The following is a 15,955-nucleotide window of genomic DNA, read 5'->3' as shown; positions in this document are numbered from 1 at the left end:
ATGACAGGATGAGAGGATGCCCTCTAAAATAAAGAAACACGAGTGACTGAATGTGGAGAAACTGAATCAGGCAGGAGAAAATGACCATAATGTGATAATATGCAGGGGGATATAAAGCATCGAGTGGGTACAAAAGATGCGGCATGCCTTTACTGCTATGAGATGATTAATGCACGGTTAGTGTTCATGGAAGAGATGGAAAAGGTGGCTTTTTATAAAAACATCTTACCTCCAACTCCACTGTTGCAGAGAGGTGGAGGATATGCAACCACTTTATAGATAAGAATAGGCAGTAATAAAGAAATATTAGTCCAGGAAACAGTCGATTAAGCCTTTAACTTAAAACAATGTTGTTTTCCATCACTGAAATCACAGGAGGGAGCTTACTGCACTTGCATGTCGATTTAAGACGGTAATATTAGTGTTCACTATACATGTAAAGCATTGTCATAGTCTAAACAATGGAAATAGGATAATAAAAAAATGATATTTACCTGCACATGTGTTCGGTGTTATGCTCACATTTTCCACTGAAAGAAAGAGATAAAAAGTGTTCTGTATTGGTTTTATCATACAAAACATTGAAGGTCACAATGTGTTATTTAGATGCAAAAAGAGGAACATTAAAATGCTTACTGGATTTCCTGTTATGCTCATTTTCTCTGTAGAGTCGATGCACTCGCTCCAGCAGCTCCCACTTCTCGCAGCAGCCGGAGTAATTGACAAAGTTCCTGGCGAGAATCTCTTTGAGCTGGCGCACGGAGAGGTTTTCTATCGCCTCTTCATTGTCCAGATCAGACAGCGAGGCCCTGATCCTCCTCTGTGTCGCCGGACTGACCTGCAATCCACGAGGGATCAGAGCTGCGGTCAATAACAGTCAGCAGTGCCTGAAAGCCTTGTCAGTCTAAAGAAATCTATATACTCTATCCTACTGTTAACACTAGTAGTACGGGAAATGTGCAAAAAAACAAGTGTTATACCTCCATTAAAGTTTCAGTGGGCTCCAGGTTCAAAAGAGATGCTGTTGGAGTATCCTCTTGTTCCTGTTTGAGTAGAAAGTAGAACGTTATGTCAAGGTAATGCCCAAATATGAAATCACTCAACTCAAAACAAATGCTGTTTGAAAAAAAAGCACACAGCACGTGTCAAAGTCGAATTTAAAAATATGATATTGAAATGTGTAGTTTAAAATACGTTTAGAAGAATAAGAATAAGTTAAGAACCTCCTAAATGCAATGTAAGTCAGCTCAACAGCAAGAAGTAAAATACTCAAATAGACAGCTATTTGTTTGTCTCATTACCAGAATGATTACATTGAAATCCTAAACTTCATTCAACTTTCTTATAGCTCGATACGTCGTCTATCAATGCTGTGATAAAGAACAACTTCACAGCTCTTCACTATCTAATTTTTTTAATTGCAACGGTTTAAATATCTAATGAAGGAATAAAGATTTTTAAACGCTGACTCAGTGGCTCATTATTCTCTTTGAGGGTGGAGGGGTTGAATTTGCCAGATGAAAGGAGAGTAAATGGAGCTACAGAATAGTGCAGACACTGTTTGGCGTGAGTGTATGGCTCTGTGTTATCTCAGTCATTTTTTAGCTTTGAATGCAAGATAGTCTCTTTATTCGTTTGTCAGCTTGACAAAAGAGAGCATGTGAAGAGCTGAAGTAAGCTGTAAATGTGTGATATCACGCTGGAGTGCAGACTGTTTCTGTACCGTAAAAACCTTTGTGTCTCTCTGCTTGGGCACATTCCAGAACACCAATCATCTTCGTCGGATGAACATGAGTTAATAATGTATCCGTCAGCGTCATGGTGCTTCAAGGCTTTTACTCAGGCTAGACTCCTCAGAGACATGAACACCAGCAGCAGCCGACACGAGTGAAGAGCAAAACCTCTGTGCACAGACTCTTTGACTCGATGTTAGATCTAATTCAGCATTTCAAACATGTGGAGGTACTAGAAAGCACTCAGGCAGCGCATATTTCTGTCATGGCTGCACAAGCTGCTAAACGTATTATTTTAAGACAAATACATTTTGACGGAGGTTCAATGTGCGTTAAAATATCGGGGTGTCTATTTGCACCAGGGCGAAAATAGCTATGTATTTGGCTATTTTGGAAATAGCATGGTTTACTTTATTCTTTATATACTTTACGGGACCCCCTTGAAACCGAGATGGTGCATCTCAAGGGGTTTATTCCAATGAATAAAAATGTCTATATATATATATATATATATATATATATATATATATATATATATTCATCCGGGCAAATAGCATGGTTTACTATATTCACCCGGTAGGAAATGGCATGGATTATTATATTCACCCGGGTGTAAATAGAAGACGTAGATGAGCCAGATTTCTTCCTTTTATTGCAGTAGTTTACAGAGAAATACTTAAAAACAAGAAAAACTGACTTCATACTAAAAACAGCACCATATATCACGTGATTAGTATTTTACGATTTGCATTCAAATGTGTCATACACACAAAATGAATGTCAGTTTTAAAAAGCTGTTTAAATATAGACAAATACATTTTACAATATCTTATTTCAAATTAAATTATATTAAATGTGTCCCTTTCCAGTAATCTGGTTGATTAGGGTTTACATTGGAAAATTAAAAGCGTTTTAAGAGAATGATGAAGGAGTTAAAAAAAACAAAGAAACATTGCAAAACTATGAATCCAAGTATGGTAATTAGGATAATTTTATATTCATATTTCAGTTTAAAATCTAGAAGACCTTAGGCAATTTGCCGATTGATTTTATGTTTCAGTTAATACTAACAAGTCAATTGATATACATATTTTTGCTTCCTTGTTGAAGGGATGGTTGGCAGTGATTTTCACACTTACTGTATGTATCTTTGCCTATAAACATGAATAACCCACAAGAATCTGAAAGTCTATCACAAACTAGGAGAAGGAGGAAGAGATGATCTATAAGGGATAAGAGGATGTACGTGTAGTGTTTGTCATGCTGTGCTGCAGCTGTGATGCTGTGGGGAGTTCTGAACCTGTGCACCCGTTACATAACAGACTCAGCCTGTGTACAAGACCTAAAAAAAGCAAAGGGCTTAAGCTGCATCGCTGGCTGGACACACACACACACACACACACACACACACACACACACACACACACACACACACACACACACACACACACACACACACACACACACACACACACACACACACACACACACACACACACACACACACACACACACACACACACACACACACACACACACACACACACACACACACACACACACACACACACACACACACACACACACACACACACACACACACACACACACACACACACACACACACAGCTAATACAGCTGTTTCCAGCTGTCATGTGCACATTCTACGCAATCGTATAGCATCTCAGTAAATCTGAGCTTGTATAATATTAATGTGGGAAAGAAATCTACTGGAATGTTGAGTAAAAAACTCCATTCCGAGCAAAGCACCTCAAGACTATTCAAACGAAGAAGATAGCAAAAAGCAAGCACAATAAAGCGTTAAACAAAATGAAGGAGACAACTTCTAAGGAAAGAGGGCATTTGTTTGTCAGGCAGTCAAAAGGAAGAAGTCTTCTCCTGACTTCACACTGACACATGTAAATAAGCAGATTTCACCTTTGAAATCAATTATCTTGGATATAATGAGGACAGATGTGAAGGAAGTTTGGCGTATGCAAATTAGATAACGAGGGAGCGTGTGTGTGTGTGTGTGTGTGTGTGTCTGCACAGTGTTGTCTATATGCAGACACGCACTGAGCCTCAGTCTCTCACCTGGCTGGTCCCTGAGCTGTCACTGGGGCTGAGGACGTCTCCCTGAGAGGCTGAGAGGGCCGACTGTTCGGAGGCGGAACGTGTGGCGGAGGGGGGGGAGGCGGGCCGCGAGTGGGGGAGCGAGTGCAGACTGTCTGTGTCCTCCTCCCCTTCGTCTTCCTCCTCATCCTCCTCTGCATCATCCTCATGTGTGTCCTCCTCGTCATCCTCCTCCTCGTCGTCCTCCTCCTCCTCGTCCTGTCCCTCCCCCGGTGTGGAGGTTTCTCTCGTCCCCTGATGACACAGCACCAGGTCCACCAGGTCCTCTTTCTCCCTGCAGGTGTCTGTGGAGATGTTGCGCAGCAGCAGGTACTGCCGTAGGTCTTTGACGCGGAGCTGCATGAGCCGCGGCCTCTGGAAGGCGGTGCTGCGGAGCAGGTGGCAGGTGGAGCAGCAGCGCAGCTCCTCCTGCAGCACCGAGCACAGGGCGCAGAAACTCTTCTTGCAGTCACAGCAGATGTGCTGTTGGAGGGTGTTAGACAATCAGAATCAGAATCAACTGCTCCACCTGTTAAAAATCAAAGATTGTTGGTCAACCCTGTCAGAGGCTTTATGACTCAGTATACCATAATAACCAAGTGAGGCTGTCCAACAACATCATCTCCGACCCAAACCATGTTCTGAACAGCGAATAACTTCTACCATCTAATCGGAGATACAGGGTCCCACGATTCAATAAAGTCCGACTGAAGCATCCTTTGTGCATCAGTCAATCCTCACAGTAAAAAGAGAGCTACATCCCAGATCAAATGAACGCTAAAGGGTCTTTGAAAAGGTTTTCTCTCAGTGATTGTGATGTTGTGTTAAATGTTTTGATGTTTGTTTTTCATGTATTGTGTCTTGATATTTGTCTATGTTGATGTTACACATGGAGCTGCTGCGATGCAAGTCACATTTCAGACTTGATCTGACCAATAAAGTATTATCGTATCGTATCAGAATACCTTTATTAGTCCCACAGAGGGGACATTTATGTTGTTACAGCAGAAAAGAGACCAAAAAATATCACTCGTTACCGGCTTGAGCTTCAATATCAGGATACATGTATTTATTATCCTTGCAAGAATGGAAGTAGTCATCACATACAGAGCATTTGATACAACTAGTTCCTGAACAGTGTCCTTCACATGCTTTTATACAAGAGAGGGTGTTACACAGTCACAAGATGCAGGAATACCGGTTCAAAGCAGTATTCAATGTTTAGTTTAGATTAGCTAAGGCCCACGTCAAAGCCATGCTTGTCATATGTCTATCTCCATAGAGGCTGAATCATCATGTTAATCGTTGTCACATAGCTATCATATGCCTAAAACAGTGTGTCCTCCTGACGCTTTCTAGGTAATCATACATCCTGTCGTGTACACAGCTACGTAGGGCCTTTGTTATCATGTGTACTCTGATATTGGAGACAGGCAAAGACAGCAAGATGTGATCAACTTTTTCTTCTTTGCAACACAAATGGTTTCAGAAACAGTTTTTTTATCATTCCTAAATAGGCCTTGATGTCTGAGTTCTGTTAGCATATTCAAGTATTTATTCTCCATGTCACTTCTGATTAATAAATAAACCATCTACTCAAAACTAGTTCACTGATTTGAGCTGTGAAAAATGGGCCAAATGATGAAACTGTCAGTGAAAACTGAAGCTGCTCCTTCTGCTAATGATAGTAACACTTGTTTTTGCACCACAATAATCAACGACACAGGTTTTACTTGCAGAATGTGTTGAGTATGGCTTGGTGATTGTTCAAGATCAGATCTGATTCAGTGGTGTAAGGACTTCATTTTCATTTGTTCAGTTCATTATTTTAATCCAACTGTAGTTAAAAACGATATGAATGACTGAGGTGTAGAGAGTTTTGTCCGACGGGTTGCAACAGGGGAACAAAGATGGTTCTTATTTATTGACTTGTTATATGCTTCTTTTGAGAATAAACTGACATATTGATACAAGTGCGAAAACTATATATTGATTAACCAATAATCCAGTCATTTAGCAGAAAATGAATAAAGGTTTAATTCTTTAAGCTATCATACTAAAGCTTCTGAAATGTGAAGATGTTCTCCTTTCTGATTTATTTATATAAAACTAGCAATGTACTTTGGGAAATCATGATGGGCATTTTTTATTACGATCCGAATAAATATCCCCCCAAAAAATCTGATTTATATTAATGATTTCAATCATATCTCCAAACAGCCATATTGTTAATTATGTATTTCCTAGAGTCTGCTATCTTTGAGCTTTTCCCCTTGGCTCACAAAACAAAGTCCCATCTGAAATAGCAGCATGGAATCAGTTATTTTCTGGGAAAGAGTAAAGAAAAGAGAAATAGCTCCTAGTGATGTTTGACATTTTACAGGCTTCACACCGTCTCCTGATACAGTGCAGCAGAGTAGATTGACACTTCAAGCGGGCAGAAAGCAGGTCAGCCACGGCTGTAAACATTTTCTTATCACTGGTGAACAAATGTGCTCTGGTCCACCAGAAGCACATTTGCATTGCAACAGACACCTTTTCTTCAATCATGTGCTTTAAATCCCCCGTCACGTTACTCTTTCACACTTTGAAAATATCCTGCTTACACTACAGTGTGGGGGTGTGTGTGTGTGTGTGTGTGTGTGTGTCTATGTGTGTGTCGACCTGCCATCAGAAAGGCAACTGGTGTGAGGATCACGATAGAGCGAATTTGAAGCAGTGCCGACAGGAAGCTGCAGCTTTTCATCAGCGTCTCAGTGTGTGCGACTGCCAGACAGATACACTCTGCCATTAAACTCTGACATGTTCAGCTGTGCACAGACTCTGCAAATGCCACTATGAATATAAATGGTGCCTTTTCCTAAAGCAACATGCTTGGATTTATTCAGATCCTTTTTTTTTTTGTGCGACTGGTCTGACTTGTAAGGCTGCCGACCATTGCGTTGAATTGCATTTAAAAGTTCTCTGTACAAAAAGTGACTTAGCAATTATGAATGTCAGTGTTTTCTTGAATGCACCTCGAGTGAGAGTCCCTGCTCACAACTGCACGCAATGATTACATAATTCAGAAAAAGGCTGATTAAAGGTTGACTGAAGGATTACTCGAGCAGGTTTACCGTCTGCAAAATGAATGAGGTGAAATCATCCGTTTTCTTTTGGAAAATGTACAGTGAATAAGGTTTGTATTAAAAAAGGCTGAAACATGCACTGGTGGGTCTTTCAATATTATATTCTGAACCTTGTCTTCAACCATAATCACATCTTACCGTGTGAAACAGCTATCATCTGATACCACACAACCCCCCCCTGGCATGTCTTCTCTTCCGCTCACCTTGCGTCTGAAGACGGAGAAGGCCAGTCCGCAGGCTTTGCACAGCTGTCCGGCGCTCCCTGAGGCGGTGGGGGGGTAGGTGGAGTACCCAGCGCTGGGGGCGAAGCGGAAGGGCCCGGCCCCGGCTCCGAACCCCGGCTGCTGCGCCCGCACCGTGCCCGTGCCCATCACCTCGTTCAGAAGCCCACAGCATGACGCCCACATGGACGATGCCCCTGCCTGCAGAGCACACACACAGACACACACATAAGTTCACATTCAAAACATTTGGAGACATCCATCACAGAACTTTGAGATGGATTATTAGAGCCGATTTCTGGCATGTACTTTAGGAATATTTGCACCATTTCCTACACATTTCTCCAAAACTCAGTCTTTCGAGGGATAAATGCAGTTTTTCCCAAACTAGTTTATTTATTTGGTGTCTTGATGGTGGAAAGGTTGTCCAACACATTTGTTCAAAATCTCCAAGAGGAGTTAGATTGAGTACATTTTTGTGTGCCGTTTGCAAATATTGACTTCAGGTTTATTCATTATTTAGTCTCCTGGCTATTCGTAACATATTCACATTATTATCATGGTACAGATAGTTAAAGCATAACACCGTCCTTTGCTAAATAATACCAAAAACTGCTCCCTTGTAAAAAGAAAGTGAATGAGAAAGAGAGCGGGGAGGGGCAGAACATTATTGAGAGTGCTTTGTAACAGTCTTTGAGGTTAGTGATGATTAGACTCTAAAAGCTCCTATTAATGACAATCTCCAAAGAGCTGCTGATGAAATGTCCCAGTCACTGCGTAAATTTGCACAGTAGGATAGATCGACAAATAATCCACACAGAAGCAGCGGATGTGTAAACAAATAACTTGTGAGGGTCAAATGCTGCCTGTGTGTCCTAAGGAAACATGCGAACCATCTGTAAGTCAGTTTGCTCAGCCTACTCAGTTAAAGTGCTTCGGATGTGCTTGCTGACCACAAGAAGGGCCAGACACAGGGAGCAAAGATGGCGTGATGCGAGCCGCGGCTCCTTGGAGCATACTGATGAGAGGAGGAGGGAGGGGGCGGGCAGCGAGGAGAGAATATGTCTTCTGTTGTTCCCCGGCCTGCAGAATCAATAGCTGACATGAGCATAATGTAAGCCCTCTGTGGTTCCCGGCTCTATGCGGAAAAACAATTGAATTCACAGGGTCCTGCCACGGCGCTTCTTAAGGCAGCGCTTCGCTCCAACTTGTCATAAACACCTTGTGATCTGACTTCACCCATCTGCTGTGGAGTTCGTTATGTAATCTGACTAACGAAGCACATGTGGAGTCACGGCAAGGAGGAGGAAGCCCCTTCGGCAGCAAAACAGCCAGGATGGATATTTGAAAGGTTAAAAGAGTTATTAAACTGTAAATGAACCATGTTTCGTTGGATGGATTGTCACTTTTATCAACAGACATTCAAATAGCTGTTCAGTCTGACCAATAGTCCTAAACCCTGGAATATTTAAGAAGCAGGAAGAAGTGAATGTTGGCATTACTGCTCAAAAAGTCACTTTAAAGGTTAGACATATTATCAATATTGGGATTTTTTATTTTCTGTAATGTGTCGGCACTACTTTTTTGTGAATATTTGGTTTCACGCATATTGTCCTTAGTTGAATCTAACACATTTCACTTTATCCTGATAAACTCTGCAATTTTGATGTGCACAATAAAATGATGATGCATTAAAACATCTTTATTTGTTTGTCCATGGCGTAAACTTGACCTGGTGTTCAGCTGCTAAAAAGTCTCCCAAGTTAGATACAGCCTCCCCGAGTGAAGCCACTAAAGGAGTTATTTAGTGCTTTCTCCGGGTCGAGGAGCCGCTGCAGTCTGACAGTGAAATTCGTGTTCTCTGGCTCTAAGCCAGCAGCACGACTTCCCTGTGTCACTTCAATTAGCAAACCGTAAGCTCTGCAGGCAGGGAGTCCCGAAACAAGTGAGAGGAGCCAACGTCACACATTGTTTTGTTTTTATATGTAGCATTTATAGTTCTCTGCAGCTACCAAAGGAGTACGATTTACCTCTCGGATTTCAATCACCTTTGGACCCTTTTTGAGTGACACTTGAGATACTTCATCACACTGCTACTCCATCCTCAACATCAAATAACAATCCAGCTCCAGTTTGCACAAACAAACAAAATGACGGAGGGGGGAGGCAACAAGAAGGGTATGTATTCAAATAGAAAAAGCCAAAAACGGAGAAGAATTTGCAATATTCAGGCCGTGATCTCGCATCATAAAATTAGTTTTTCAGGATCAAAATCTCAAATTGCATTGACACAGACAAGTGTAACCGTTTGGAACAGGAGCCTTGATGAAGCGTGATGATACACGGCTGTTAAACTCAAATTAAAACCAGTCTGACTCATAAGCAGAGAAAACAACATCAAGTGACGTTTGAGTTATTTGCTTCTGAAAGGTTTGTAGTTGATTGAACAAATGAGAATACAAAAAATAATAACAAAAATGTTTATAGCACCTTTCATAAACCCAAGGACGCTTGGGACCAAAAACATAATGCAATTTAAAACTGTAGGTTGTCAACGTACTCCACCGTTTTTGCACATGAAGGTTAGTTTACTCATTGCAAGGAGTCCTACACAGCCTGTTAAATAGTTGTAAGAAATGTTTTGTGGCTCTAGGGGAGGTTTTTTGAGACAAAACACCCCTGATGATGTCATTGGGGTCATTTCGTCTGATGATGTTATTTCACTTTTGGCTTGAGACTTACATTTTTTAACAGGAAGCCTGCATTAAAGCTGGAGTTGAGTCCTTTGATAAATAACCGATTTAGCAGGCAGGGCGTTAATAAAATATGCTTTATAATTACATTATGGGATATGTAGCCTCAATCATCCCTCATACTAATTCATTTTCATGATTATTTATATATAATTTATAGATAGGAATATTTTTGGTTAATCCAATGAAAACACCTAATAATTAAGGTACTTCGTTAAATTCCTGAAAATAAATCCTCTGAATCTAATATTGCCACTGATACTCGAAAAGCAATATTCAGTGTCAACAACTGTGCACTATGGAACATTTTAGAGTCATTACCACTATCTTTCCATCATCCACTGTCTCTCTCTCGGCATTTCATTTCCTCTCTCTCTCGCAGTGAATCTTTTCTATCTGGAAATGTCACTCCTACTGTGAAAAGTTAAATCAGCTCCATCGGTGTTAAGACTGGAGGGTAATGCCACCAATAAAAAATTATCGTATTAATGACTTTCTTTTGTTATTTTTCTAACAATGATGAGAGGGGCCTCCCTATGGCTTTCTATGATTTAGTTATGGAATACTATACAATGGCTGTTAGAATTTGACAATATTAGACTGTATTGATGTCATATTTTTGCACATAGAAGGGTGCACAGTGTCCTCCCTCCCTTCTTTACCCCCCAAAATAAGGCTCCCCAAAAAGCAGCACTATAACTAACACTAAAAGAGCCATCACTCAAAATGATATTCAGTGAAGTCTGCTGCAGCCTTCTGATCCAATGAAGTCTGGAGAGATATGTACAGAAAGTCAGGCTAATGCAGCCAAGTTTGGATTTGTGTCTGCAAAATAACCGATTCACTCCAAATGCAGGGGAGGACTAGCGGAGGATTTAGCCCCGAGAAAAAATATGGTGCAGAAATACAAACAGATATAGAACTGCTGCGGATATCATCCTGCAATAACAAACCCTGATTGGACTATTTTACAACACCAGAAATCTTCCTTGCCCCCTGGACTCTTTTTGTATCTTTACACTTCTTCACCTACTTTAGCAGTCCGCCCTAAAGGAGTTTAGTCTCATTTGGAATAATCATGATCCACTGTGCTACATTAGTGTTACATCTTATGAATTCATCAGAGTATTTACAGCCACGATGGATGGAAAATGAAACGTTAAGAGGGTTTTAAACACAGCATATGTATATATAAAATCGTATATATAAGTTATAGGTCTATCCCTGATTAAATTGACATTGATAACACAGTGGTCCGTCCCGCTTTGAGATGTATGCTTACACAATTCAGCCAACAACAAGTCTGTTCAACAGGGGCAGAAAAGCTGCTTTTCAATTTAAACCAGATTAGTCCATAAAACATCACGTCCAGTTTGTTTCCCCTGGACACAAGGACGCTGTCTGCTGGAGTTAAGCACCCTTGTCTTTAACAATAATGTAAAAAACCAATACTGAAGTACTTGACCTAGTAAGTTTTGAGGTATTTGCAGAATGAAAATGTAATCATTCACTGTGAAGACTGTGTCCATTCATTCAGTGTTACATTATTGTTGCATCGTGTGTAATCAAAGATACTTTTTGTTGAGTTTGAGCAGCAGAAAATCATGTTGAATGCGATTGCAGCAAATCATTGAAGCTTCATATACCGCTATCATGTTTATTCTCACCACTGCATTAGATTGTAAGAGCTCCCTGTACGTTTTACATGTAAAATCAAATTAATGAAAAAAGAATAATAGGATGCTACTATGGGAGTTTTGTAAATGTTTTTAGCAGCCAGCCAGATTAGAAGCCTTTTGTACGAATTACAAGTATAAATCCAACCATAAACATTCAAACATCCATAAACATTCATCTGTTTGCATCTTGTAAATTCTTTATCTAATATAGCATATTCTATTTCTATTTTATTTGTATTTACTTGCACATCTCAAAACATTCTCTTGCACAATTTTTTTCGGTTTTATTTGTTCTTATGTCCTATATATATATATATATATATATTCATTCAGTCGTGTTGCACTGTTGGAGGAGCCTGTGACCTACGTTTTTCTTTGCCATATCTACACTGTAGCTAATGTGCACATGACAATAAAGCCTTGAATCTTAAACCTAAACATGTTTGTGAGAACCAAAACACTAAAGTAACATTTTTACCAATACTACATTTTTAGCTGAAATGCTTGATGCTGAATTCAAATCAACAGAGAGGTTACTCAACATCACACTAACTGGCCTTGAGATACTTTTTCCTCCTTTAACTCCAGATACATTGTTTACATCTAGAATGTAAAACCAACCTGAAAGCCAGAGCTGAGGAGTGGGATACGCTTGCATCAGCTGCTTGGGAGAATCCTCTGGCACACAAATCACAATACTTTATTATGAAATGCAGCATAGTGAAAGGTCACGCAGTATACAAACCTGTATTTCAAAACAGTGCTCAGGATAAGTATTTGGGAGTACATTTACTTATTTACTTTGCAATAAGAGAGGTTTTTATTTGCAAAATGGGGACATTATCCACAAGTCTAAATTGATGGAGAGATAAATATGAGGCATTCAATCAGCACAAGTTAACTGCAATAACAAGTGATTAGCCTGCTCTTCATATTGTGTTGTACACAACACTGAAGATGATGATGATGATGATGATGATGATGATGATTATTATTATTATTATTATTATTATTATGATGATGGTGGTAGCAGCAGTCTTCATGCCTTCACCTCAACTCTCACAGTGACTGTCACTACAAACCAACCGCGCCACCACCGCCAATGACATCATCGCCATCATCTTCATCATTATCCTTCCTGAGCTGCCAGACAGCATCATCACCTTTCCCTGTGCTGCAGCAAACACACACACTCCACAGAGAGGAAGGAGGCTCCTGACTCGGACCTGAGAGGAGAATCTGTCCCTCTGCACACCGAGACATCTCCAAACATCCCCGCACTGCCCCTCTCTCTGGCCGCAGTCTCTATCTCATTAGACCGGATTAACAGCCTGACCATGAATGGACGTCGCTCCAGAGGCTTTAGTCCATTGAACTATCAAACTGGGGTCACAGCGAGCTCGTTAAAAAGGCTACACACTGTACCTCCTGTTTATCCAGAAAACTGCAGGAGAAGGCTTGCAAGCAAGCCGGGGAAATAAATAAAAAAATCTTACTGAAAGAGAAGGGCACCGGCGAGAAGATGTCATGCTGTCAAGTTGAACCAAAACAGTGGATGCTGCATTTAAACGCAAGCCTGTGGATGTAATTACATTAAGTGCACACAAACACATTTAATTGGCATTACGCTGAAGGTATTCCCTGCCTCTCGGTGCAGCATCGTGCGTAAATCAACCCTTAAATCTGCATCGTAAGAGGGTCCAGAGCGTAAAACAACCTGCAGCTGAATCACGTACCTTCATTTAACCTCCCGGTTAAAGAATTTGCCGAGTAATGTCAGAACGACGACCATTGCAAGTGCACAGGGAATCAAACCATTACGTCTTCCCTCTCTCAAACTGCCTGTGTGTGTGGAGTGAGCATAACGTAATGGCCAGGAGAGCCGCAACCAATCACAGCGCGCACACTGCCGCTGGTATGTTTAGCAGCCAATCAGCTGCAGCACATCACCGGAGTGGGCGGGCAGAGCGCACAGGCGCATGTGTGAGCCTGACAGATGCATCATGCTATTTTCACAGCATCGGTTTATTCTAATTAATTAGTTCCCCCCAACAACACTATATTTAAAAAAGAACTAAGGCTGCATCATACCTTAATCAAATTCCGGAATCAAGTTTGTTTTAAATCGCTCAAATATTTCACACTATTGATTTATTTGCAAAACATTGTTTTTCTTTTAAATCAAGTTTTTTTTTATACCCTCCATGTTTTCATTTCAATTGCAAGAAGCAGAACCTATGATATTATCCTCACCACATATTGTGCGTTATTATAGTTTGTTTTGTAACCAAAGCTAAATGCGTCTACAATCTCGTTTGCCACCACATTGCTGTGTGTTTGTGCAGGCTGCAGTAAGAAGATTAGAGCGGTTTTCTTCCTCAATCACATGGCCGGTACCACTGTGAGCCCGCCCGCAGGAGGCAGCAGATAGCCTGCACATCATTACTATTATCATCAGACATGAGCAGAGGCGCGGGAAGGTATTTTGAGTGGGGGTGCTGAGGTGCTGGACTCCAGTGAAGGGCATGCTCTATAGTATAGAGCATGCACAAAAAAACTCCCCACACGCAAACACACAGTAACATAGCCGTGGGAACATGTTTCAAATGGGGGGTGCTGTGGGGATGACACCAGGGCTGGTTCTGACCAATGTGCTGCCCTATAGGCAAGATTTTAGCTGGCAATGAAAAACCTCCGCAAAAGACAAATACACTACAAAAAGAGAAACATATTGACATGGTGGACAGCTTATATAACAAGGCTTCAAATGTATTTAGTATTATAACATGTTTTAATTGGAGGGGTGGACTTCACATCCTCTAGGGGGGTCCAGGGGTACCCCCCCGGGAAGATTTTTTAACATTTTAAAGTCAAATGCTTCAATCTGGTGCACTTTGAGCGCTCAATTACTAGAGACTGATCTAGAGGGTACAACTCTAAACACCCATATGAAAAAGATCGGTTTACATTTTATTAATCAAATAAGTATGTGAACATTTCCAATAACCTACCATAGCCAATAACAAATAAATGTAACTTATTTTATTTGTGTTTATATTTTTTTATATTTTTAAATCTCTCCAGTTTTAAACAATATTTTTGGTTTACTGTCCTATAGTATACATTGGAATGATTTCAAACCTGTTTTTATTTATCCTAATAATTATAAAAGGTGTGCCTTGGAAATATTTGTTTACATAAATTGTGATCAAAACGTTTGAGACTCACTGAGATAACTTAGACTAAAGTGAACTATCCAAACCCTCAGAGTCCTTCACCTCACTGAGCCTCTCAGTCTGACAGGACAGAACTCTCTCTCCACATTATTGTAGAAGCAGCTTCTTATCCGTTAGCGCAGCAGAAGCTAACAACAGTCCCCGCCGGTACCGCGGTATCCCCTCTCTCTATCTCTCTCACTTTGGCTGTGAGCTGCGGGCGCCTGCTAAGCCAACATCCCCCACTTTCATCACTACGGCGCCCATCGTACAGGGCAAATGGAAAATGTTACCGGGTTGAAAAGGGTGTTATCTTTACTTAATTATGAATGTTGTTACATCAAGGCTGAAAATTCGTTTTCTTTTTTATTATATCTTTTTGAAGTGCAGATCCCCTGTACTCCACCAGGGGGTGCTGCAGCACCCTCAGCACCCCTACTTCCCACGGCCCTGCACAGTAAACCCGCGACTGTTACAATGAAGGCTCGATAATCAGCTCATGGCATATAGGCATGGGTAAAGTGCTATTTTTTACGAGTGGGGAGTGGACCTCACCTCCTCTAGGGGGGTTCGGGGGGATGATCCCCCGGGAAGATTTTTTTTAAATATTGAAGTTAAAAGCATCAATCTGGTGCACTTTGAGAGCAACATTAAGAGATCTATGGATACATCTCTCAACACCCAGATGAAACACAACTGTAAGCAGATGTTCTTTTTCTTTATGGATATTTTACAAATCACTCCCCTTTCAAACTGTATTCTTGTTTTACTGCCATATAGTATTTCATCACTGTTTTTCCTTTATTCTCTTATTTTTTTATAACTATAATGATCATATGAAGGTGTGCCGAGGAAATAATCTTTTGAATAATTTTTGACCAAACCGTTTGAGACCCACTGAGATCACTTAGACTAAAGTTAACTATCTAAACACTCAGAGAGTCTTTTAGCTCACCTGAGCCCCTCAGTCTGAGAGGAGAGCTCTCCTCCAGCTTGTTGTGGAACAAACAGCTCCGTATGTCTGTTAGTGCAGCTAGCTAACCAGATGCTAACAACACGGTCCCTGCTGCTGCCACCGGTCCCTCTCTCTCTCCCCTCTCTCAAACACACTAAA

The 15,955-nt window shown here is 40.8% G+C and overlaps 1 protein-coding gene across 6 annotated transcripts in view; it reads right to left on the bottom strand.

The window, feature by feature from the left end:
* The window catches only part of rnf34b (ring finger protein 34b), a 19,025-nt gene extending 3,070 nt beyond the window's left edge, over positions 1 to 15,955 (bottom strand). The window contains exons 1-8 of one of the 6 annotated variants that reach the window (XM_079657767.1): positions 15,797 to 15,955; positions 12,248 to 12,304; positions 7,177 to 7,395; positions 3,828 to 4,328; positions 981 to 1,043; positions 637 to 838; positions 495 to 530; positions 230 to 271 (exon numbers count right to left, since the gene is read on the bottom strand). In XM_079657767.1, the coding sequence (XP_079513893.1) occupies positions 230 to 271; positions 495 to 530; positions 637 to 838; positions 981 to 1,043; positions 3,828 to 4,328; positions 7,177 to 7,380 (1,048 nt within the window). In that variant the 5' untranslated portion in view covers positions 7,381 to 7,395; positions 12,248 to 12,304; positions 15,797 to 15,955. Of the gene's footprint in view, positions 1 to 229; positions 272 to 494; positions 531 to 636; positions 839 to 980; positions 1,044 to 3,827; positions 4,329 to 7,176; positions 7,396 to 12,247; positions 12,305 to 13,122; positions 13,322 to 13,362; positions 13,498 to 15,796 lie in introns of those variants that run through there. The other 5 variants (XM_079657765.1, XM_079657768.1, XM_079657766.1 and 2 more) reach the window with 5 other exon arrangements.

Source organism: Notothenia rossii (genome assembly GCF_949606895.1).
Source record: "Notothenia rossii genome assembly, chromosome: 11".
NCBI lineage: Eukaryota > Metazoa > Chordata > Actinopteri > Perciformes > Nototheniidae > Notothenia > Notothenia rossii.
Note: the sequence above shows the minus strand (reverse complement) of the source record. Positions and strands in the feature narration are given on the sequence as shown.